The sequence below is a fragment of the Pseudoliparis swirei genome, chromosome 4, assembly GCF_029220125.1.
Source record: "Pseudoliparis swirei isolate HS2019 ecotype Mariana Trench chromosome 4, NWPU_hadal_v1, whole genome shotgun sequence".
Lineage (NCBI taxonomy): Eukaryota > Metazoa > Chordata > Actinopteri > Perciformes > Liparidae > Pseudoliparis > Pseudoliparis swirei.
The window spans coordinates 7,497,487-7,523,392 of record NC_079391.1 but is presented as its reverse complement, the minus strand read 5'-3'; the positions used below and the strand labels follow the sequence as shown (position 1 = coordinate 7,523,392).

Here is a 25,906-nt window from a genome sequence, read left to right as displayed (position 1 = left end):
TAAGGCCCCGAGTCATTTCTGCTAAATGATGTCATCCAACTAAATGTATTGCTACCGTGACCGAGACATCCATCGTGAGACTTACGGTCTCCTTTAAAGCTACTTGCATCAGCACTTCTTTTTTTTTAACTCTGCACAGTGAAAAAGTTTTCACATAAGGTTCAAAATGTCTGAATGTGATTTACCTTCCAACCTTTTGATCTAGAGCAGCGGCCGCCGTGGCATCAGAGACAGATCGGAGACTCAAACAACTTTTTTTTCAACGCTTTTACGGGAGAGACATAACAGGGAAGACACAATCTTTATGAACAAAGAGAAAGACTTCATCAAAAATAAAACACCTTTCTTCAGGCTGATATTAGCGGTACACAGTACTGATTCATACACAAACAACATGACTTGTTCTGTTAAAAAACAAATGAAAATACATGCAATGCTTGCATTTGTAAGAATCAGGAATATTTTGGAGCAATCTGTGTGTGAAGAAGATGATGATGACAACAGTAGCCTCAACTCACCAGTTTCAAATCACCCTCAAGAATTAATTAGGGAAACTTAATGAAAAATAAACGACCCATAAATCAGAAATTAAACTCCATCAAAGCCTCTTTAAGAACAATCTGATGTATAAGCACAGAAAACAAAAGCATCTTTTTTTATTTTTCTTAACCACCTGCACTCGACATCCCTCGTATTATAAATAGTATAATAATATCTAGAAGATTAAAAATGAGCTTTTTCTAAGTGATGTTCATCTGAACCAGCCAGACGACGTGTGCAAATAAAACAAGAATAAATCGTCACCGTTTATCCCGGAAGACGTCATATCTCAAGACACATGCTCAGGAGTGACACACAATGAGAGAAAGAGAACACGGTTTCATCTTAAACTATTATAAATGCATTCGACAGACACTTGAATATCTCCTCTTTTAATGGATTTCCTTTACATCCTGACAAATAAGACTTTTGTGAGATGGGTGGGTTTTGGGTAAGTTTCACGGAATCCAAAGGAAAGACAATTTACCGCACACGAAACATTGCAATATGTTGAAATGACACATAAAAAGTACGGATGAGACGAGAAGTGGAGATCAAACCGATAGTTTGCTCGAAGCTGGTTTCAGAGACAAAGTGTTTCCGGAACCGTCTTTCTTTGTCTCTCATTAGGAAATCAGTTCTCCACACAGAAACATTCCTCAGCAGATGTCACATATTAAGATCTGTTGAACATGAACGGTCACCAGGTGAGTCTTTCAGGAGACCAAGTGGTGGCAAAAATCATTCTTAGTTCTCAGAATCATTCTGGAAACAAACAAAACGGGTAAACGGCGACAATCCCACACTGAAGGGGCGACGCCCATAATCCCCAAGAACAGCAAACGCACCGCAGGCAGACAAGAGCTTCACGTGATCCCATTGACATCAAGGCCTGTACTGAGAGTACACGGAATAATTACTGCTTCCTAAACTAACTGTACAATTCTCATGTATCTTCTTTTTTTACAGAAATATTCCATACGCAGCCAGACCCGCTTAAGAGTTGAGTATTTTTCTGTTCCGAGTTAATAACAGTGCATAACTGAAGTTCATTGGCATGAACTTGTCCCGACGAACCTGAAGACAGTTTGTGGATATTTTGTGTTTTAAAAATCAAGTCTACGCTACGCAACCCAAAACTCCTGTAGAAATATTGCATTATCTTCAAAAAACATCGTACCAGTCTTATGTGCAACATGTCAAACATTCTTCTGACAATATAAACAGAGGTGCACTGTGTGCCTGTACATTTTGCATATGCTACACAAAGCGAAGTCATGGAACACCATGAAGGAGGAGTTTGGAGTCTCCAGTGGCAGCCGTGTAAGCTCACCGCAAAACGTGATCCGGAAAAGGGCAGCGACAGGACGCTCGCATCAACGAATACATAATAATATTACATAACTGCCCCACAAGTGACACAAAACCAACGTTTAACATTAAACTCCAAACATTCATCCAAAAGGTTGATTAAGACATTATGATTTCATTCCAAGTAGAAGACCACAGAATGGTATGCTCGTTTTAAAATTTCATTTGTGATAAAGTCTTAAAAAAGTGGACAATAAAAGCAACGCTAGTGGTTGCAGCAGTTAGTAAAATCCCCATTGAGCCACTTCCCATGTGTGCAGTGTGTGTGTGTGTGTGTGGCGAGCATCTCTGTGCCGCCTGTTAACCATCTATACATTATATGTACTTTTTTTAATTTTTTTTACATCTCCGTGAGTTGCGGCTGTTATAACTTTGTTCTCATTCCTAAATTGAGGGAGTCGAATCTTGGAGGAGTCGGTGATCGCTTGTATCCCAGTCACGGGGGGCTGGGTACAGAAACCTCAGAGCGTGCGGAGCCGGCGCTCAGCTGGTCACTCGAGTCACATCGCGGGTTTCTGAACCTTGAGAAGTTAAACCGGTATCATCTGGAGAGGATTGAGAGGCGCGTCGGTCACTTCTTCTTCTGCTGCTACACAGTCTCCATTCTGCACCAGTGGTGATCTTTCTCTCTCTGTTCTACTTCTCCTATTTAAAATAGTGACGTAAAGGACCTCTGACCTCTGACTTTTAGGCTCAATGGACCCTTGGATTGGATTCGAAAGAGCATTAAAGATGTGGTTGGCTTACCGCATCGGATATAACTGTTGCGCCAATTAGGCAGCATGATAGCCGCTTGCTCCACATCGCGGCGAGGGCGGTAGCAGCTGCCCGGCGCCATTAGCTCATGGAACATTGTCCCAGGGAGCAGCAGGGCCCGCTGGAGCCTGCAGTGACACACCGTCAGGCCCAGTGGCTCCACAGTGTTGACCAGCCGCACGCTGCTATGACCCATGAGCAAACCAACGTTGGACTTGAGCCACCCCGCTCTGGATCTGGCCAATGTAGAAGTCGGCATTCCTGGAGAAGTCCTGGCAGACCGAGGAGTGGTCATCTCCCAGGGTGCAGTAGAGAGCGGTGCCGCCCACACTGATCACTACGGTAACCAGACAAAGCAGGAAGAGGAGCAGGCAGGAGTCCCCACCGCCAACATCTACAGGGAGGGAGGGAGGGAGGGAGGGAGAGAGATGGAAGTTAAAGAGCAGCAGACGAGAGACCTTTCTAGAATTCATCTACTATGTCTGACAATAGAATCAGAAACATTTATGAGCTAAGTGTGTTAGACACATGAAGAATTTGACTTGGCGGGGTACACATTAGACAGACAAACAAAACAACAATCAAAAACAATAAACAGTCAACATATAGGATAAAATAAATCAAATAAATGTGTTCATGAGGGTCAGTGGGGGCGCCGGGCTCTGTTCATGAGGACCAGTGGGGGACCCTGGCTCTGTTCATGAGGGTCAGTGGGGGACCCGGGCTCTGTTCATGAGGGCCAGTGGGGGACCCGGGCTCTGTTCATGAGGGCCAGTGGGGGCCCGGCTCTGTTCATGAGGGCCAGTGGGGGACCCGGGCTCTGTTCATGAGGGCCAGTGGGGGACCCGGGCTCTGTTCATGAGGGCCAGTGGGGGACCCGGGCTCTGTTCATGAGGGCCAGTGGGGGACCCGGGCTCTGTTCATGAGGGCCAGTGGGGGACCCGGGCTCTGTTCATGAGGGTCAGTGGGGGACCCGGGCTCTGTTCATGAGGGCCAGTGGGGGACCCGGGCTCTGTTCATGAGGGCCAGTGGGGGACCGGGCTCTGTTCATGAGGGCCAGTGGGGGACCCGGGCTCTGTTCATGAGGGCCAGTGGGGGACCCGGGCTCTGTTCATGAGGGCCAGTGGGGGACCCGGGCTCTGCTCATGAGGGCCAGTGGGGGACCCGGGCTCTGTTCATGAGGGCCAGTGGGGGACCCGGGCTCTGTTCTTGAGGGTCAGTGGGGGACCCGGGCTCAAGTACGTCGTAAATGGCACCCTGCACATGTTACACATCATCACTCATAATGAGGCAACACAGTTTATGTTCTCGGTTTGTGGAGAGAAGTGAATCTCTGACTCGTAAGCGAGACACTCACCCTGCTCGTAGCCGTCATCGGGGACTTTGAAGCGGACGCGTCTTTTGGCAGGTGGCGTCTCGGAGCTGGCAGAAACACCCATGTTGTCCACACACACATGCCGCCTCTTCAGTATTGAGACAAGGACAGTGGCAGGGGACCTCTGATAAGCAAAACAACAACAACATGTTAGAATGAATATATCAGCAACACATCTCGAATTTATACCAAAATACAGTTTGATCCGTTTTTTCATCTTCATGCACAAACAATAGCAACGCAGCGTAGGTGTGTTTTACAAAGGGTGCACTTCACCAGCCGCGTCCGCCAGGTGTCAGTGTTACACACAACCAACAGGATTCAACTTTAAATCTCACAATCAACAGTATATTTCAAGTTAGGATATATATATATATATACAGTCAGTATATAGTCATATGGTATCAGGCCGTCTCACACTCACTACAAATGAACTTTGCACAAGTGGTGGTGACCTCCCAAGGCCGGGCAGAGTCTTATTTTGCAATACTTCAGCCTAATATTTAACATCTGAATTAGTACTAACCTCTATTTTATTTATTTTATGAACTTTTAATTTGAGAATTTCTTTGTGCCCAATATTTTTAAAAAGGTTATTAAGTCTAAAGTGAAAAATACATCCAAACACAAGCAGCACCCAGTTTATAGTTAGTTTTTTTATCATTTGAAAAATGTAATTCAATAGAATTCTTTTGTTTTTAATGTAAAAGTGCTATACCAACAAGAACGTGTCTTGTGGCATGATATTTATTTATACATGTTAAAAAGAGCCTCCAATAAGATAAGTCTCAGTTCCACACATTAAACAATATTTCCTTCTACGTCCAAAAGCTACAGGTACATCCTGTCTTCAGGCCAGCATTGTGCTCAGTTCTCTCCATCTCTGCTCCATGGACTAAGCATCTCTCCGTCTCCACTCGTCTCTCCCTCTTCCCGAATTCACAGGGATTTAACTATGAAGATGAGTCAGGAATCGATGTTGAATTATTGTAAAATAGAAGTCATACAAACCGCAGGCAGCCTTTTTATAATCGCAAGTAATCCCCAAACAAAAACAAACAATATCATCGTCCATCGAGATGTTTAATTGTAGTGACAATCTGCCAAGTCAGTAGACATTGCCCAATCCCAGTATGCGTCCGATCTGAATGGATCGTATTGGAACAATAACATAGTAATCCTGCTGGATGCTAATATTGCAGTTGCAGGACACTTCTCTACTGTTCTCAGAATAGAAGGTTTAAATGTCTGTATGACTACAAAACGACTCCATAGACTGAGGTATCACTGTAGTGGCTACGTAATACCATTAGGGCCGCTGAGCAAGGCACCCTGCGGTCCATCATAAAGAGGCTTGATGGGCAGCTAAACCTTAAAATTGTTTAAAAAATGACAATTTCAAGATAACTTTTTTTTGGTTTGTGGCTCCTGCATTGTGTGACTGAAAGGAAGACAAAATGTAACAAACTAAACTACTACAAACACACACACATCAAAGAATGACAGTGTACACACCTCCTCTACAGCGATGGGTTTCGCCCCGCCGTCCAGTGAGGAAGCTTCTTTGACGATGTCCACTTGCTCTTCTTCGTCTTCGTACTCATCGTACTCATCGTCCTCCCCCTCCTCCTCCTCTTCCTCCTCTTTCTCCTCTTCCTCCTCCTCTTTTACCTCCTCACCCTGCTCCTGCTGATTCATGTGAGCCTCTTGAGGAAGGCGGGCATCCTGGAGCAAACAAGTTTTAGCGCTCTCCTGCAGTGATAATGAAACTCAGTTAGAACAATATAGAGCAATAGAGACAGTGATTCAATTTGTCGCTCTCTATTTCGCTAACACAGTTTGGAAGCCTTTAAAATCAAACAATTCAAATTGTATGCGAGTGAAAGGAAATAGTACTGTGGAAAGATAAGTGATATATATATATATATATTATATACACACATAATAATCTATTGTTAAGATTAATATAAAAAAATATATAGATAGATATTTCCAGCAGTAGGAACAATGGTTTAAGATATATATATATATAAGACAAATAAAGGAACTAAGTAGTTAGCATGAGCCTTAATCACCATCACCAAAACAAAATAAACAAACAAAACTAGGAACTCGCAGATAAGGTCAATAACAGACTTTAAAACATGAATTGTATCCTTCTATATTTATTTAGATTTACAAATCGGGATGTGTACCTGGGTCTCCTCGTGTAGCTTCTCCTCTGCTAGGGCTTCCGGGTCCAGCTGTTGGAGCTCAACATCTGCCCCACTGCACAGAGTCTCCACTGGGAGAGCTTTCTGACAGAGAGCAGAGTCTCCTTCCTTCTGCCTCTCCTCCTCCTCTTCTTCCTCTCCCTCATCTTCCATTTCCAAAGCCTGGGCTGCCTCCTTCACCTCCCTCTCTTCTTCGGCCCCCTTAGCCTCCTTTTCCTGTGTGGGACCCAAATCTCCTCCCTGCTGCTCTGCGGGCTTGGACTGATCTATTTCTCCAGATGTGGAGGGGTGTAGTCCATTTCCTCTGACTGAAATGGTGTGTTCTGCCCCTCCCTCGGCCTCTTCCCGCTCTCTGTTGCTGCCGTGCTGATCAGTCAGCTGATCTCCATGGAAACAGTCCCTGCCCTCTACTTCCCTGTCTGGGTCCGACCCGTCCTTTTCTGAGATCTCAGGGGAGCGAAGCCCATCGGTCAAAGTAATGTTAGGTATAACTGGACGGCTGCTCTGATAGCACGAGGGGTCCTGGGCTCTCTGCTCAAATCCTTCGTCAACCGGATGGACTGGATGGAAAAGAGACACAGAGAGTAGAAAAGAGGAGTGTGTTGTTATTTGAAGCCATTAGTCCATGTGGGCCTTCCCTTCCTAGTTGATGTCACTAGTCATCAATGAAGGGTCTACATTGACAGGGATGTCATTGCTCTATGCAGGGTGAACTGCTCTCAAATACAGGACGACATAAAGCCTTAAAAAACCTCTTAAAGAAAGTAAACAAGGTCAATCTGAGCAACATCAAAGTGTCAAATACAGCCGGAAAGTTACATTTCATTTGATAATCAGAATATATAGAAGTGTGGAAAAGCGGTTTGAGTGATTGGGATTGTTTTGGAGAGCAGCAGCACCAGCGAGCAGGCACAAGTTGACTTGATCTGGTAACGAGACACTTAGACGTTCCAATGTTGACGGCCAAATGGAGGAAAACCCTCAATCAAACATTTGATCTGAATTCCATTTAGCGCTCATTTTAGGTCCAACCGCTTCGGAAAATGTCAACTAAATCAAGATAAGCGGTCGGCGACGCAATCTCGTTTCAGTTGAGAGCTGAGTCAAGCCAGTCAGTGGACTTTGACATGAATACACCGACTCACTCACCTGACGTGCACAAAGGCAGCGCGCCGCCTTCTTTAAATGTCGACCTCAAAGTGTCCAGAGACGCACACTGTACACAAACAAATACAGATTATGGAATACATGTACATACAGTGCATCCGGAAAGTATTCACAGCGCAGACAGATGTGTGCCTTTCTCAATCATGTCCAATCAACTGAATTTAGCACAGGTGGACTCCAATCAAACATCACAAGGATGATCAGTGAAAACAGGATGCACCCGAGCTAAATTTTGAGTGTCATGGCAAAGGCTGTGAATACTTATGTACATGTTATGTTTTCGTTCTTTATTTTTAATAAATGTGCAAAAATTTACAAAAATCAGTTTTCACTTTGTCATTATGGGTTGTTGTGTGTAGAATGTTGAGCAAAATAATGAATTTAATCCATTTTGGAATAAGGCTGTAACATAACAAAATGTGGAAAAAATGAAGCGCTGTGAATACTTTCCGGATGCACTGTACACTACATAGTTTAGTCATTCGTTTTTATATTAATCGTATATGCATGTACCTACATTCTCTTGGACACACACTCAGACACACACACACAAAAAGATAAATGTCTTACCACAGCATCTCTCGCTCCTGGTCTATGAACAGAAGAGAGAGAGAGAGAGAGTGGATATGGTGAAAGTATTGAGGTCTGTTCTTGGTTTGAAGAAGTGAGAGATGGGTGACCCTGCTCCACTCTGCCAATCTAATATTAGCTCGAACACATTTCCCTGGCTACTACAACGTGTGTGTGTGTGTGAAGTGAAACCTTAGCAGCGTGACAGCTCAAATGTCTGAAAGTGCAGCAGCAGCAAAGGACCATATGTTTAAACCATCACAGGAGTGACACACACACACACACACACACACACACACACACACACACACACACACACACACACACACACACACACACACACACACACACACACACACACACACACACACACACACACACACACACACACACACACACACACACACACACACACACACACACACACACACACACACAGGTTTGAGAGACTGTGTTGTGTATTTCTGACTTAAGCCACTTAATAGGACTTCCTCTTAAATATTGAGAGATGCCACAGTGGGCTTCCCTTGACTAATTTGTTACAGTTGCATGAGCACACTCCACAACAAACACACACTCCACAACAAACACACACTCCACGACAAACACATGCATGCTCACACACACACGTGTTATGGGTTGTGAAATCAATATTTTCTGGTTGATTGGAACAACTTGTAAACATGTCACCACAAGTGGGTCAAATATTGTATATTCAAAGAAATAATCTGACATGTGGGTCACGCTGCCCGTCCATGTGATCTTATTTCCTTTCAGAGATGTCGGTTGAGGAAGAGTAGGAAGACCCAGACGACCTCGCTCAGTTTTAAGTGAAAAAGTAAATCCAAAGCCGTCCTATTTACACTTCTCTTGTTTATTTTAGTCGCAGAAAGAGCAGTTCTAATGGTTCATGTGAGTGAATTCTTGGCGACAACTTGCTAAGTGGAGTGGCTGTGTGCAGCCAATAGAAATGGTGGAAATGCCAAATTGGTTGACTGTCACAATTCAGTATCAAACTGCTTTTTTTTGGACTAGTTTGCTATTTAACATTAAGCTTTTTTTACTTCACCAGCCCCACAAAAGTTCAAGCATTATTTGGTTATTTTTGTCCTGTTAAATCGGCAACTTGACCACGGTCGCCTGCCAACTTTTCAATTTAGTTTAGAGTCAGATAATGAAGTCACTTCAAATTTGACATGATTATATGAATGCGTTCAAATGTAGTTTGCTTGTCAAGGTCTCCTGCCAGTTCAGCATCTTCTTCAACAACCCTTGTGAGCTTTGAATCTGGGGAGACAACTCTCTCCAATATGTTTTATTTGGCCCGGAGTATCCATTTAAAATAGTGTTACATATTGTTCCCTAAGATATGGGGAAAATGTGAAAATATTTATGGAAATTAAGCATATGTTCCCTTTACTTTCAAGGTTTGTACAGTGGAACTACTTATGTCAGTCAGGGACATTCAATACTGCCAACGTTTTTAAAAAATCAATTTAGGACTTCTTTACAGATTGTATTTGAAATATAAAATGTAAGAAATTATTGCTGAAATACGAGTTTTCCTTCAATCTTTTTGGATGCTCCAGCTACCCGTACAGCAACAGAGCTCATCTCCAGCGGCTGGCCGGGTTTTGTAACGGCCGGTTCACTTGATCCCGGTTGTTGTCTCGTCTGCCTGTGCGCTGTCAGGAACCTCTTATAGATTTTCAGTGAATGAGAAAATGGACGATTGCCGGGAGAGTGTGTGAACAGCGTCGATTGAATGAGTCTGAACAGTGACGTGCACTGATGCATGAAGAGCTGAGAATTAAATGCACAGCTCAAATTATTCGTGCATGTGGAGCCCTGAAAGAGTTCACACACACACACACACAGAGATGCACACACAGACACACACGCAGACTGACCGACTGTGCGTCTGGCAGATGTTTTTTAGAGTGTCCAGATGTTGGGTTGCCAGGTCGAAGAAAGAACTTCTGCACTGACTCCCTGAGACACGGAGAGACACACAGACACGGCGAGTTAAAAGCATTGTGGCAACTCTGAGGCAGTCTCGAAGAGCTACGCTCTCCTGTAAGCAATACATAATGAATGCAATACAGGTCGATAATCCTGAATGTTTACTGATGGAATATAAATGATACGCTCACGGAAACTACATCAAATATACATTATTGAGATCCACTGGATGAGACACAGGGGTCACAGTCATATTGTTGAGTCGTGTTGTGCATGTGGGCAAATACAATGACACGGGTGATATTCAGACGCGTGTAAAGCTCATATGCAGTTGCTATAAATATTACGCAACTTATTTATTTTCAAAATGATTATATGTACTGCATTGTGAGATTTTATTCTTTTCATGTGAATATCAACGATAAGATATCGTCTGCAGCTTCTATTTTGAGAGATGCCCAAATCCCAATAAATAATATATATCCATACAAACTGTTATCATTGTGCGTTTGTATTATAAAATACAACAACATGTACTTTGTTACACAGACAGATATATGCATAAGATGGTGCATTTCTGTTACCCCACTGTTCTTGGAGTGCATTCAGGTTGTCCAATACTCTCTGGTGGTAGAGTCGCTCGAGCTGGATGCACCATAACGCCCGCTGGTCTGAACACCACAGGTTAAGAAAAACAGCAGTACAAAACACACACACACACACATTTGCAAAAATTTAGAAAGTGCAACATGTTGTTTCTAAAACAGAAGGAGGCAGGAGGAGAGGGGGGGAAAGATTCAGGAGATAAAAAATAATAAAAGCGCTCCAGGATGCAGTCTCTCATGTTTATGGATACGAGCCAGAACACAATCGGTCTCTGACACGGCGGGTGAATGCTTTTCCTCTCTAAGTAGTCCGCTGCACATGCGTGACATAGCTACGCTAGCTCTTCTTTCTCTTTTACTCTCTTATGTCTTCCCTCCCACTGTGCCTCTTTCCTCTGATTGAACCCGTCAAAACATCCAATTATTTCTCACGCTTCCTTTCTTCCTCCCTTACACCTACTTTATCTCATACTTTCACAGGGCTCTCAAGTTTTGAAGACAGGCAAGCGTGACATTTCCATCAGCACCCCCCCCAACCTTCTATAATCGCCCCTCTTCATGTTCTCCTTATCTATTCGGTCTCTCTCTCTCTAAACCATTCTTTTTCAAGTTCTTTTCCACTCCAGTTGGTTTTTTTTAACCACACCGTATGTAAAGACTGAAGCGTTAGTGCGACAAGTCACTCCAAATCCTGACTTCTCACTCCAGTGTGTGGAATAATTCAGATGGGAAAACACAGACAGATAGCCAAAGACAATTGCATAATACAAAACAGGAATGTTAGCAGACACAAGGTACGTGTATGGCACTCATAACAACCAATTCCAAAAAGACACACGGACATAATGAAAAGGATACAGTCTTTGTGAAGGACAAAGGCCTCTGCAATCTGCAGAGATGGACAAAGAGACGTTACAACTTTTAATAAAGTGCATGCTCTTTTTCATGCTTTTATCACATTGGGTATGTCACAGAAGCTATCAGAGAGAACAAGGCTCAAAAAGGGGTTTGAACTCAGACTGGAACTATTCCTCATATAGATCGGTTCTTAGATATGACAAAAGATAAAAAATAAATATACAAGAAGTACAAGAAAACAGGGAGAACATAGAACCACCAGAGCTACACAGAGCTATAACTGTTCTGCTGACGCACTGACTTCTATGATCATTAACTATGACGGAAAGAAAAGAAACTTACTCGGACATGAGAAACCTCATAAAATAGTGAAGCAAGTCCTCTGCACTCGGGAGAAACGGAGTGAGAATGAGAGTGAGAGTGAAAAGCAAGACACATAGCAAGATTTGAAAAAGAACGAGAGACTATGACACTCTACCTCTCTTCAGCCCGTGTCGCTTTCATGCTGCTCAGCTGATCTCAGAACAAGAGAAGTGTGTGTGTGTGTGTGTGTGTGTGTGTGTGTGTGAGAGAGAGAGAGAGGGGAGGAGAAGGAGTAGGAAAGGAGGGCACAAAAGGATCTCACATTTCCAATGAGGAGAGAGGGGCGGTGACGACTGAATGACCTTTATAGGTAACTGTACTGACACGACTCAGAAATGAAGCTGGAACGAGTTTAAAATGCGTCCCGTCTTTCGAATGAAGTTCCACATTATTCTCAACAAGGAGGCTTCACGTAGAGAATAAATAAACAACCTTGCAGCGTGGTGCTCAGAGAAAAAAAAACCACTGCTCAACGTCATTAAAACCAAGGAGCTGATGGTTGATTATATGGGAAAAGGAGGCGAAGACGCACAGCCCCGTCTCCATCGATGGAGCAAGTTAGCAGCTTTAAGCGTCAGCAACCACCTGACGTGGTCCTCACATCTCTCCATCCTGCTGATGAAAGCTCGTGAGCGGCTGTATTCCTTGGTGAAACTTACGAAGGCAAAATCATCGTGTGAAGTTCCTTTCAACTTTTACAGAGGAGCAAGAGAAAGCATCCTGACTGCATTACAAACTGGCACGGGGTGAGCGCGGCCCAGGACCGCAGGGCTCTGCAGCGGGGGATTAACTCCGCCCACCATTGGCAACCCATCCTTTGTGTGTGGAACACGTTTTTTATAATTTATTTCCTGTCATCTTAGTTTGCTTAAAGTGTTCATTTAGTTTTTTTCCCCCCTTTCATGGCAACATCTGGGGAAATAGAATTAAAACTACGGTAGTTAAAAAAAATTTACACTTTAATCCGACAGAAATTTCAACACTGCTACCAGCTCAACATTGATTTCATAGTGTCAATATTTTCAGCCCTGTTCAAAAATGTCAAAAGCCCTAAAATTGCTATCAAACTGTGACTTATTTAAATTCCCTGATGCTACATTTTTAGGCTATGGCCTAATTATAATTTGAACAAAATTAAGCTATATTTCATGTCCAATACTGTATTATAATGAATTTGAATTATACATAGACAGTACAAGAAACTTACCAAACTTACCTAACACACACACACACACACACACACACACGCGTAAAATCATACTGGCAGAACTATTCACACACCCTATCACATTCATGTCCAGTCAAGCAGGTCTGTGTGTGAGAAGGAAAAGACTGTGTGTGTGTGTGTGTGTGTTCTTTATGTGGTGTGTATGTGGCATATTGCCTTGGGGTACAAACTGTCATTCAGGTTATTGACTTGAGTAGATAAGAACGATTTAATAACTAGTGTGAGAGACAAAGAGGAAAGAAACTAAAATGCCAGAAAGAAAAAATAAATAAATGAACCATTAAAGACTAAAATAATTGTAACTGGTGAGTGACTGCCAGGTATCTGACATAATCAAATTTATAAAGCGCTTTTCTAGACACTCAGAGACGCTGAGTAAGACAAGAAGAGTTACCTGGTGAAGGTACTGTGGAAGGTGAGTGTCATCTCCTCTTTGAGCCAACTCCTCCAGAGACTCCAGCAGGGCGGGGCTTGGAATAGGCCCTGTGGCGCAGCTGGAGACGGAAGAACAAGTGGGCTCTGGAGTGGAGGACACGTGTTCCCAACTTGGAGTCATAGGTCCTGTGGTGCTTTTGGATTCTGTGCCAGTAGTTGTCGGCCCTGAGGTGACGGTGAGGGGGTTTGCTGTTGCACTCATAGGAGGGGAAGCAACGGAAGTGTTGGGCATCGCGGTGCAAGCAGGTACTGTAAATGTCTCCGCTGTTGAGGGGAACCATGTTGTGCATGGGGGCCCGGAGATGAAGACGGGCTCTGTGGATGAGGTACGGTGTCCTGTCGTCAGGTTAGTATTTGTTGCCATCTTGCATGGAGCTTCTGTGACACATGGAGGCCCAGGTGGGCTCGTGTCTGAAGTTAAAGTTAGTGTGGCAGAATCTATAGGCCCCGTGGTGAAGGTGGGTCCCTGTGCAAAAGACCCCGTGGTGGAGGCCACTACGTCAGCGTTGGGAGAGTCCACTTTGACATCAATCCGACTCATTTCCATTTGACTGGCGAGGAATGCCATTTCTGGAATGGCAGGGGATGTGGGCTCTGGACTGGTCGCAGGGCTGAAGGGATACGGAGTCTCCAACAGACTTCCTACAGAGGAGAAGAGGAACAGAAGAGATGAGAGAAAACTATGAAAACACATGAATCCAGAACAGCTGTCTACAACTCCAGAGGACACGGGCGTGTAACACAAATACAATACAATACTACTGGTTATATCGGAGGATTAAGTTAGCCCCATATTCACAACGGTAATATAGAACCTGTTTTAAGTATCGCATTATGAATGAATGAAACACTCATCAATGGGTTGCTAGGGGTTTTAGATCATTGTTTAAACAAGTTTTACATCGAAGCTAAAAATATTTTGTTTAGTTTTGCGAGCGATGGGGTAGTGAAAATAAAAAAATATGATATAAAAACAGCGTGAAATTTAAATGTTTGAAAAGGACACAGTTGTTAATTAGTAGTAGTGACATATATATTTAAAAATAAAAAAATAGATGTAAAAACACAGGACATGTGTTAGTATTAATCATCCGTTATCTTAATTGGTTTCCCCTGTGTTTTTAATGTTTAGTTGGATTTATATTCCACTCTCTTGAACCTCTGACTGACGAAGCCGGCTGGTTGAAGACACTCTTTGTTATCAGAAGGGTGTAATCTCCTCCTCTAGACCCCCGAGTGAGAGGATTAGTGCCGGTTCGTCTGTGCATGTGGGCTACAAGTGGCACCGGAGCGCTTTATGGAGGACTTTGTATACCAAGAACACGTTTGCATATCTTATTCGGTCATTTCAACAGATCTTTTTTTAGAAAGAGGCAGAGAGTGCGTTGATTTTTTTTAATCTCGTGTTTTAGTTGTTCTTGTTTGTATAGTAATTGGAGTGGTTGGATAAACAAAGCTAAGCCAATACCTTCCTTTTGATGGAATCATATGGCTGTCTTTCAATGTGTTGTACTACCCGACAGACTCTCTCCATGCATCTCTCTGTCGCGCAAGAGATGTCCACGAGTTGGTTTCAATTCCCCTTTTCTTCAGATTTCTCTTGATTGTGTCTTTATACCGGAGCCGAGGGCGGCCACGGCGTCTCTCTCCAGACGGTAGCTGAGAGTAGAGAATCTGCCTCGGCAGACGGTCGGTTGGCATTCTTAGAAGGTGTCCTGTCCAGCGGAGAGTCTTTCTGATAAGGAGGTCTTCCATAGAAGGGAGTCCTGCTCGTTTGAGAATCTCCATATTAGTTACCCTGTCTTGCCATTTGATGTTCATGATCGACCGCAGGTGTCTCATCATAAAAAGCGTGTAGCGTCTTCACTTGGCTCCTGTACACTGTCCATGTCTCAGCCCCGTACAGCAGAGTAGAAAGTACGATTGCTTGGTATATTTTGCCTTTGACTCTTGTGGACACATGGTGGTTGTTCCAGAGTCCTTCGCGAAGGCGACCAAAGCACACGTTTCACACTCGTTGTGTGTACATCAACACTCATCCTAAGTGACTCGGGATAAATGTAGGGACGGCTGACAGCATTTGAGTTTTACTCGCAAATATTTGTATTGAATGTACAGTAACAAGCAATGTTGCCAACAACCTGAGTCCTTGGTCCCCTGGTTCACTTGACCAGCTCACGCCTGTACTTGTGCGTTTTTTTTCTGTCCACTTAAATATTTGTAATACCGATAATTACCTTCGCATTGAAAATGCGGAAGGTTATGTTTTGATCGCCGTGTATTTATTTATATATTTATTTGTATGCGTGTTCCTCGCATAACAAAAAAAGTTTTAAACCGAATCGCATGAAATTTGGTGGGATGATTGGTTATTATCCGGGGACCATTTGATTAGATTTTGGGATCGATCGGGTCAAAGGTCAAAGTCATGAAAAGGTCAAAATCTTCTTTTACCATCAATTTATATCCAATTGGCATGCAACTAATGCCAAAATGTTCATAATTCAATGCCCAATCTTGTGATATGCGAAGGTATGCGCTCTACCGAGTGCCCATTCTAGTTAATCTATTTTTAATATGAAGATCCCTGAGAATCATTGTGCAACTCTGCTGTGTATCTGTTAGCTTGTTGTGCTCTTCTAGTGCCCCTAAATGGCCATCAAAAGTATTGTAAGGGCAAAAATAATATGCAAACACAATAATATAGTCGTGTATGTTCCCTACCTGTTTCTGAAAAAGAGGAATCAGTCATTGGAGTTTCGGGAGACTGGCAACTAATTAGAAAGCTTGATTCCTCTGATTCTTCCTCCTCTTCTTCTTCCTTCATCACCTCATCAATGTCTTCTTCTTCATCCTCCTCTCTGCCTCTTCCTGTGTGCCCCTCCTTTCCACCCTCCTCCTCGGAGTGCTTCCCATTATCGTTGACGGAGGTTTTTTGGACGGGCCCTGCCTCCTCTTCCTCGTGTGAAGGAGAGAGGCGTAGAGTCTCTGCGAGCGCGTTCGCCTCGTTGAGATTCCGCATTTGGCCAGCGAACGCGTCGGGATTGGGAAGGTTATCGCAGAGGTCGGCCACGCCCACCTGAACTTGTGACATTGCTCTGTCCTCCCTCTCAAGTTCACCTGGAGATAAAATAAAGGATCAGGTGGAATTCCCAAAATAGGAATAAATTAAGACGACCAAAGAACAATAACATTCCTATGAATATTTCAGTTGATTTTGACTCCATGTTTAACCCTCCTGTTACCTTCACATTTACTAACATATTTTACCCTCGGGGTCAATTTGACCCCAGCAATTAAAACCTCCAGAAAATTATTAGAATTAATATTGTTTCCCAAGTTTAAGTGTGAGGTACTTTATGTTTGTTTGTTGACTACCTAAATAGCCCTTTAAATATATAAAAAAGTTGATATTTCTTATATGTTTGACACAGTGAAAAACAGCCTGGGGTCAAATTGACCCCAAAGAACACCGACATTAAACATTGAATGGGGTCAAATTGACCCTAAAGGTAACAGGAGGGTTAAAAGCTCAGCTGCAACTTGAGAAAAAGCAACCACAGCATAGAACACATATATCGCATTCTCAACAGCTATTAGGTGATGTTATTTTCACTGTGCAGCCCGTTTCAATTAGTATTTATTTTGAAGTTTTTATGTCGGTGTTGAGCCTATAATTTGCGTTTCGCTTTTGTGACATTAAAAACACTCACCACCATGATCCATCGGGCACCACCCTCACAACATTGCAGCTTTCAGCATGAAAGTCTGCCCCGGCTATGAGATGAGCCCGGCTTCAAGCCTGCAGAGATAAGGACAACCAGACAACGGGCGATGTTAAAGACAGCAGGTATGAGAGAGACAGATAATCTCCACTCGGAGGAACAAGAGAGAGAGAGTGAACGGGAGGCACACAAACAAGTTGAGCATCATTCCAGAGCAAATTGTTTTTTTGTTTTTTTAAGTGTAGCAGTCTTAACAACTCATTGTCGTGTAATACTACAAACAAATGTATTGGCTGACAGTGATTTGACATTATGGGGATTAGAGAACACTTTCACTAACTCTTGAGATTGAGATACAAACCTGACATAATGGAAAACAACTGAAAACTCTGGACTAGTTCTGAAACATTTAAGATAGCCCCACCCAGCTAAACTTTGTGCGGTGTGGCTGCAGAAGATTACATTTGTTGAGGCTAGTTTTCTTCCACATTTAAAGCAAAACAGTGTCCCGCAATTTATCTGTGAATAACAATACCAGTCAATCTCTATGTGCTCACAATATCTAATTTCAAAGAGAATTTAAAATGTCAAATTATTAGGATTTAGGTTTTACAATCTTCTTTTTTAAAGCGAGCTTTTCAATGCAGACCCACTGAACATGAAACACAGTGAGCAAGACAACGATAAAGAAACGTACTCGAAGACAAGTGCCAAAGTTATAAGATGCAAACAATTATATCGCCCATCCTCTATTTACACCCAATACAAGGAACCGCCATAGAGCGCTGCAGGAATGAGTCCAAAACCGGAAATTGAGTGAGACTTTTTCGCATCTGGGTTGTTTCTTTGTTTAAAAGTTAACAGGTTTCTGGCTGGATGCCTGAGGAATAGGGTCTGTGTTTCATTTAGACACACATTTAAAGTGTTCTACTACAGAGAATACATCGGTAAATAATCCCACTTGTGGATTTTAAAGCTTTTACAAATGAAGTACTAAAAAAGACGGTTCATAACAAGTGGTACGTTAGTGTATGGTACGTTAGTAGAGTATTGTAGGTTAGTAGTGTGTGATACGTTAGTAGAGTAATATGGTACGTTAGTGTGTGGTTGACATGAAGTCATCAGACTGTGGACTCAAACTTAATAAAAGTGGAGTTCAATGAACTCGCTGAATGAATCGTTGAAGTTTCACAATCCTGTGTTCGCCACAGAGTTCATTTTGTGCAATAATCCAAAAATCCACTCGAAAGATTCTATTGGATTTCTGTGGAGGTAACCAGTGTGACGCCAACTTCCCAGAGGCCGATACAAAATATACAAATGTCCCTGCAGCGCTCTATGAAGTGCAATGCAAAACAACAACTCCACAAACTACGGCCTTACAAATGTTTATAGGTTACATTTTTCTGACAATACCACTCTCAAAAATGGGATTTGTTGCAGGGCGGTTGCAATGGGTTGCAGCAGGTTATGAAACTGGTAAATCAGTGTACAGCACAAATCAGTATTGCGCAATAGCATGCTTTTTACATTACGGCTTTACTTATGTTGAGTTTAATCAGCAAGACATTTTTTTTAACTGACAGATCCAATCTCTGGATAATACCCGGCCTGCACAAAACATACAAGACTTTCACATATACACATAAAGCAGTGTATTGTTATGTTTAAAATGAAAAAACTTTGCTCAAACACACACAGATGCATCCTCTTAACACATCGCACTGACCTGGCTACAATATGCATGACCGTATCCTTCGCCGAATCTTCTTTATACATCCAACAACTGTTTTACTAATGATGGTAATATCTCGACTCCAAAACCTTCACAAACACCCATATCCATTCCAGGCTAATGAAAGCCCATCCCAGAGGAATATAGCTGCCCTGGTTTCCCGCAGCACTAAGCTAATTGTTCTTCCTGTAAGCCTGGACTTCCATCTGTCACACTCAACCCGAACATTTACATGGAAATAATAATAAAAGGGACAAAACACACCTCGCACAACTTTGATTGCCTGTGTGCACATTCTTCTTAATACTCTTGGGGACAATCATACATATAATGTGGTAACGCATACGAGTGTCACAGAAAGATATCTTGGGAGATGAGTCCATGAATAAATCATCACTGAGGACGGCTCTCTCCAAGGGGAGAAGAGGACCGATGGGATGACACAGCCAATCAGCTTTGAGATAGAAATAGAAGCAAGTATTGTGTGAGAGACTGTCTTGCAGTCTTCTTACTCCTCTTAATGCCCCTCTGGAGGATAACACGGTCCCAGACTGGGACAAACAACTGTGACATCAAGACTTATGCAACAATGACCTTCAGTTTACACACATGGCTGTTACTGTACCGATCATACATCTTTCTAATGCTTATGGGCGTTTTATTTTCTATGTTTACAGCACAGTTTAAAAGTCTCTCTTCCTTTAGAGCCGTCTGTCCAGACAACCATCCATCCTCTCCTCTTTTTGTCTGCGCTTTACTCCACAGGAGAGCATGAATAATGCAAGACAGAAGGGACAAACGGAGTGGGGAATCAGATAAAAAAGGACAAACACAAGGTGGAGGAAACGGATCCTGTCCTGTGAGAGGCCACAACAAAAACTTGAGACCGAGAGACACAAAGCAAGAAAAACGACGTGACATGAACGTCCCCTGTGTTGTTACGTTTAACGCCTGGACGGTTTACAAATTAAGCTCGCAAATGAGACGTTCAATATTTGCAGTAAATTGCAACCGTGCCATTCAAAAAAGGTGTTGGCCAAGTCACCAGTTTAGGCCAGCGGTTTAAACGTGTGTGTGTGTGACGTCAGTGACGAACCGGATCAGAAAGAAAAAAAAGGTGTCTTCACATTATTGATTACGAATATTTAGCGTTAACCTATCTCGTGAAATACAAGTTAATGATGCGATGTTAAAAACACAAGACAAACACACCTGCAGTGACAGCAGACAGCGACACTCATTCCGTAAACCTTGACTGGTGAATAGTTCAATAACATTAACGCTAATTAACCTGTAACTGGTCACACGCTATCATTTTTAACGTTACGTTAACTCTAAAAACACTTTACCTGACAGGTTAGCTTGGTCGCTATCGTTACGGGTCACGCGCAGTGAAGCTTCTACCGCTTTTGACGGGCTGGTACCGCTTCACCTCAGAGCCCGTTTCAGTAGCAGGACTTGATGACTATGCACGAATAACTTGAGCACATAACGCGACGGCGACAGCTTCGTCTTTGCGAGCTAACTGAAGTGAGCTCGCCGAGTAATGGCAGACACATCTGTCCGCACAACCGCGGAGAAGAGCTTTAAAACACAGCGTGACGCCTCAGTTTTCTGCAGATAAAATGCACATCGAGAGCAACGCCGTCCCAAGGTACTTACGGCTGAACAGGTAGGCTGAATGGTAAAAGCTCGCGCATCACACGCTGTTCGGGATGTCGTTGTAAGGTTAATGAATGTAGGTGTTACCGACGGCCAGGGGTCGCCGCTGTCATCAGGCCTGTTGGTCGACACGGAGCACTGTCGCCCCCTACTGGTCAGCACGCGTGGGTGCAGGGACCCATTTCACCGCCTGGTGGCGCTCAAGCAAGCAGTTTGCTTTGGGCGAGTAAAAGCGTCAACCCTCAAAATACTGTTAAATTTTGCTTTCATGACATATGGGCACACCCTTCCAACAAATAGATGTATGAATAACCTCATAAATCACCATGCACAACCAGAAACAAAAGAAATAGTTAGAGAGCATTGGGTGCAAGCACTTATAAAGCAGGGATAATAACAATTCTTCCCTCACGCAACATATGGAAATTCAGATTTAATGTTTTTCTTACAAATCACGCAGCTTACACATCACATAACATTTCAGACATTGAAATAATAGACACACAGAACGAATATAAATAAACAACTTCCTTCCACCTTCTCTCTGTACTGCTACTCCAGGTGTACATTTATGCAAAACAAGGTACAAGCAAGGCTTTGTTGTGACACTCCTGTCACACTTTACGGCATCAGCAAAACTGCCATTGGATTATTCATTCGATAATATGCACATTGCTGATTTAAAATATCAGCATGACCTGGTGCAACCATGAGGCTTATTTTTCCTCCAGCCTATTTGACCATGCAGACCTTTATTCTGCATCATGTGTTTGAATTATTTCACTGCAGAGGCCTGCTGCATCCATTTCATGGAACATTTAACGTATTACTACTTGTATGTATGCATGTATAATCTGTATCAGCATTTTATTACATTACAGTTATTCTTTGTCATATTACATTATCACTAAATCATACACATACATTTTAACTTGTGTATTCAACTTGTATACAACTATAACTAAAATACCTGTGTGTATATAATTAGCCCCAACCCTCCCTCTGTGTGTTCTCCAGGATCTCTTCATAAAGCCAGCTCTGTTTGAACTCCTGACTCTTGTCCATCAGCTGGAACAGTCGAAGATACTCCTCTGGATATACGTTGCCCGTCAGGATGCCCTCCGGCATGCCCAACTCCGATAACAGCTTACCTCCACTATCTGGAGACCACAGGCTAGGAAAAGACATAAGAGGAGGAGAATAAGAGAGAGGAAAATAAAGTCAGAAGAGGCATTGACTGGAACAGCCTATGATGCCATTATAGTATGGATGCACTTAGACAAAGAGAAGAGCAGTTCTTTAAATGCAACATGCACAGTGTGTGGACTACAGGCCTGTCTCAAGAGCTTTGTACACGTGTGTTGCTTACTTGAGCCTGTCAATGAGCTTGACCTTCCTCTTGGCCAGACACTGTTTGATCATCATCAGCAGAGTTGCAGCATTCGAAGGCGTGAGGCCCGCAGAGAACAGATCAGCCCGCGGACGCAGACGGACCAGACATAAGTGGTCATTGGTAAGCTGAGGGGAGGCAGAGGATGAGGTTTTATAAACAGCCAATAACAATCAACTTTACACAGCCGTTATTGAGTTAGCTCTCTTCCTTACCCTGCCCCTGGTGCTGTGTACTCTGCTTTTTGAAGATCTCACAAATGACTCCCAGGGCTCCTGCACAGACAGAAATTAGGAGGTTTACCACTAGAAGACTCTTTCAATCAGATTCACCCTCTTAACATAGAGGCTTTAGGAGCATAATCCTAAGCATTAGCTTCAAGGAAATATCATGAAACAAAACACTGCAACACGATTTTTTTTACTTCAAAATGCTTTTGTATTTTTACTGTAAACAGGTGTTTAAATGTCAACCTTACTTATTACAATAGCACAATGACCTAAACGTATTTTGTCCCCCTTCTTTATACTGCACCTTGTGTATTAGTTCGATATCACAGGCCATCTGCCAGAGGACACTGAAGGCTCTGTAGTGCATCATTTCACCTGGACAGGATACCAGTTTCTGATGGAGAAATATCACAAACAATCAAATTATCAACGTATTCAAGTAATCAAACGCAAGTCTGCCATTTGTGGTTGTGTTGTCGGCAGCAATATGAACATTTTAACACACGTTGAAATGTTTTAGGTTTTTTTACCAGGTATTCCTTCTCGCTGATGAAGAGGTTGAGCTCTACTCTTCCGTATCTGTAGACAGACAGCCGCTCAAACAAAGCGTAAACCATCTTCAGCAGCATGCCGCGCTCATTACGCAGAGGCAGGATGCCCACTACCTTCACTGGGACGTCTAGAAAGACACACGCACGAATACATTAACAATGCCTTACCTATGACATCACAGTGTTCACTCAGTTATGTGTGGCATTGTGTAAAAGCTACATACAACATTATTACAACAATGCAACGTGATGCTTTTATTCTAAACATGTATCTAAATGTTTGAAACATCTGATTTACCAAATGTGAATATTTTTGTAGGTAAATTATATATATTCATGGTTAAGACCTTTCTAAGCATTAGGATAATACTTAATGTGTGAAGGTGGGATCAGTTTGCAGCCAGAGGCTCATAAAGAGGAAACCTTTGTGTTGATGCCTTAGTGAGAGATTTAATTTGCAACACAGTGGCGTCCGAGTTGTCTCTCACCATCAGTCCAGCTGGCTTCTGATATTCCCAGGTCAGTAAACAGTTTGTCAGTTAACATCACCGGGGGTTTAAGGTGTCCATTGCCAATGGGGTCTAGTTTGAAAAAGTCACAGAGAACTACCTCCAGCTGACCGTCAAGGCGACCTTCCAACTCCTACAACATGAGAACATTAATCATTTCACCAAATACTGGATAAGACAACATTTATGAATTTGCAAATAAAATCTAAAATATATCAAATCAGATCATTAAAGTGAGAAGAACTAAGCAAAGTTGTGTGATGTGTAGCGATGGTTGTGTTACCTGCAGATCATTTAGGAATAGCCTATCCCCTTCAAGAGCCACAACTCTCTGAGCGCCAGCATTTAGCAGTGTTTTTGTCAACACCCCAGGACCTAAGAAACACAGACACAAACAAAACCATCAACAGACAATACATATAAAGTCACATATTTTACATTATATTCACATAAATTACACATCAAACAAATGCATACCTGGGTTACATTCAAAAATAAGACTTTTAGTATCCTCAGGACGTAGATGCTGCGTCACCAATTCAGCCAGGTCTGGGTCCACGATGAAGTGTCGAATTTTTTTACAGGCCAGAGCACGACGTTTATTCTCCTCTACCTCCCCAAGTTCCAGGAAGTCATACCGGCACGGAGGACGACGTTGGTCCTGGAAAAAGACAGGACGATAAAAATCTGGGTCCTGTCCTTTGTGTTTTGTCTTTCAGGCTGCTCATCCACTGATGAGCCACACCTGAGACTGAAGGCTTGAATAAAAAGGCAACACCTGAAGACAGAGGTTGTTCCCTTGATTGGCTGGCTGCTCTCCACTACATCTTATTTGTTTTGTTTGTTTAAGCTTGTTGTGTTATTCTTTAAATAAATGTATTTTTATTTAATTCAATTCAAGTCAGTTTATTTGTATAGCCCAATTTCACAAATTAGAAATTAGTCTCGGAGTGCTTTACAATCTGTACACATAGACATCCCTGCCCCAAAACCTCACATCGGATCAGGAAAAACTCCCAAATAACCCTTCAGGGGGGAAAAAAGGGAAGAAACCTTCAGGAGAGCAATAGAGGAGGATCCCTCTCCAGGATGGACAGAACAATAGATGTCATGTGTACAGAAGGACAGATTTAGAGTTAACATACATTCAATGAATGTGACAGAGTGTATGAATAGTTCATAGTAGGCATATTCCACGATGGAGACCTCTGTTTTTTTATCTGTTAAATGTGTTTTTAACTCGTCTGGTCTCCCTTCCATGTTGCAGTCTCTGAGTCGTGTTGCAACACTACGCAAAATCAAGATTTCTATCAATACTTTGATTTTCTCCATGTACAAAGTGGTTCTAGTAGCCATGAGAAACTCAAGGAATTACAGTGTATGAGAATAAAACCAAATACATTTTTAACATAATGGTCCCTGAGGCAAACTGTGAGCATTGCAGCAGTAACAGAATACAGCATGGATGGGAATACAACACAAAGTGTCAACATCTGGCTAATAGCAGTTGTCTTGGGAAAAATATATTGGGCTGAGTAGATCTATGTGCTGTTGGCCTCAACAATAAAAGAAAAACAACTGTTTAAGACAGAATATCAGACCTTAGTGAAACAAATTTTAAAAAGCTGACGATCAAAGACGGCTCCCTACCTGTACAGCCACAGCAGACAGGTTCCTGTGTGCAAGCGCTGAGGAGCTGGCTGTCCTCTCTGCATGAGGCTGCTGGGAGCTTGGCCCAAGTGTGGGTCGGCCAGGACCCGAAGAGAGAGAGTCCAGGCTGTAGGCCCTTCTATGAAGCATAGGAGCCCCAGGGACACGCGGGCCGGAATAACCCACAGGGGTCAACACTGCTTTGTGCAAACAGGAACTACTTCTGATGCTCTGGCAGCAAGCAGAGCGCATCAACTCTGCCACTCGACAGATCTGGGTAGACATGGTATTCAGCTGACCTGTTACTACAGAGGAGGCTGGGAGGAAGGTCGGGGGACCTCTTCAAGAGGCCATGGCCTACAGAGGGAATGGGGAGGAAAAGGAAACAATGATGTTAAGATGAACAGCAGACATTGAAGTCACAGCCACATAGGTCACCATCATAATGTAATGACACTTAGGTAGCTCACTGTTCTAGTAGTCAATCTGGCGTTTCACTAACATATCTAAAGTGCAGAAATAGACATAAATAACAGGATTTAAGTGTCTTATTATAATATCAAACACGCGTGAGTGCAATATATTTTTCTGGCACGTGGGAAGGTAAACTTAATGGCGTAGCTAACTGGAGAGCTGTTCCATGTCCTCCATCACGTAGATTCACACACTGGTCATAAGTTCACCAAAAGACACACAATAAGAGGTAATCTGTGAGAGGAAAGCGTTAAACAGTTCCATGATGTCGACTGGCAACCTGCACGCGAATGTGACTTACAACTACAATGAGTTTTTAATTTCCTTACATCTGTTAAAAACACAGACCTACCTTATCGAAAATTATCCTATATGTATCCAAATATAACCACATTGGTGATGCAAAAGTGGCTATTGTCTGTCTGTTCGCTTGTAAAACTCCGTGACATTGAGTATCCGACCCCAGTCGCTATATTTTTGCAACACTCGTGGTACTGCAGGCGCATTTGAATGTCGTCATTGACGGGCGACTTCAAC

The 25,906-nt window shown here is 42.9% G+C and overlaps 2 protein-coding genes across 5 annotated transcripts; both read right to left on the bottom strand.

Annotated features, from left to right (window-relative positions):
* Positions 1 to 916: 916 nt before the first annotated feature.
* cnsta (consortin, connexin sorting protein a) lies at positions 917 to 20,678 on the bottom strand. 4 transcript variants are annotated; one of them, XM_056412943.1, is made up of 13 exons: positions 20,566 to 20,678; positions 17,157 to 17,245; positions 16,168 to 16,563; positions 13,403 to 14,085; positions 11,418 to 11,448; positions 10,539 to 10,625; positions 9,903 to 9,984; positions 7,993 to 8,014; positions 7,405 to 7,471; positions 6,238 to 6,815; positions 5,558 to 5,794; positions 4,025 to 4,166; positions 917 to 3,061 (listed from the first exon to the last, which is right to left on the bottom strand). In XM_056412943.1, the coding sequence occupies exons 2-13, from the start codon at positions 17,167 to 17,169 to the stop codon at positions 2,853 to 2,855; spliced, it is 2,547 nt and encodes an 848-aa protein (XP_056268918.1). In that variant the 5' UTR covers positions 17,170 to 17,245; positions 20,566 to 20,678; the 3' UTR covers positions 917 to 2,852. The 4 variants fall into 4 exon arrangements, with proteins under 4 accessions (XP_056268918.1, XP_056268919.1, XP_056268920.1 ...); XM_056412944.1 differs by lacking the exon at positions 20,566 to 20,678 and adding an exon at positions 20,253 to 20,544; XM_056412945.1 differs by lacking the exon at positions 17,157 to 17,245 and having other exon boundaries at positions 20,566 to 20,677.
* Positions 20,679 to 20,983: 305 nt separating this feature from the next.
* tfb2m (transcription factor B2, mitochondrial) lies at positions 20,984 to 25,867 on the bottom strand. The gene is made up of 10 exons (XM_056412180.1): positions 25,722 to 25,867; positions 24,896 to 25,252; positions 23,723 to 23,906; positions 23,529 to 23,620; positions 23,225 to 23,378; positions 22,716 to 22,864; positions 22,490 to 22,579; positions 22,171 to 22,230; positions 21,935 to 22,083; positions 20,984 to 21,739 (listed from the first exon to the last, which is right to left on the bottom strand). Exons 2-10 carry the CDS (start codon positions 25,178 to 25,180, stop codon positions 21,550 to 21,552), a joined length of 1,353 nt encoding a protein of 450 aa, XP_056268155.1. The 5' UTR covers positions 25,181 to 25,252; positions 25,722 to 25,867; the 3' UTR covers positions 20,984 to 21,549.
* Between the last annotated feature and the right edge of the window lie 39 nt (positions 25,868 to 25,906).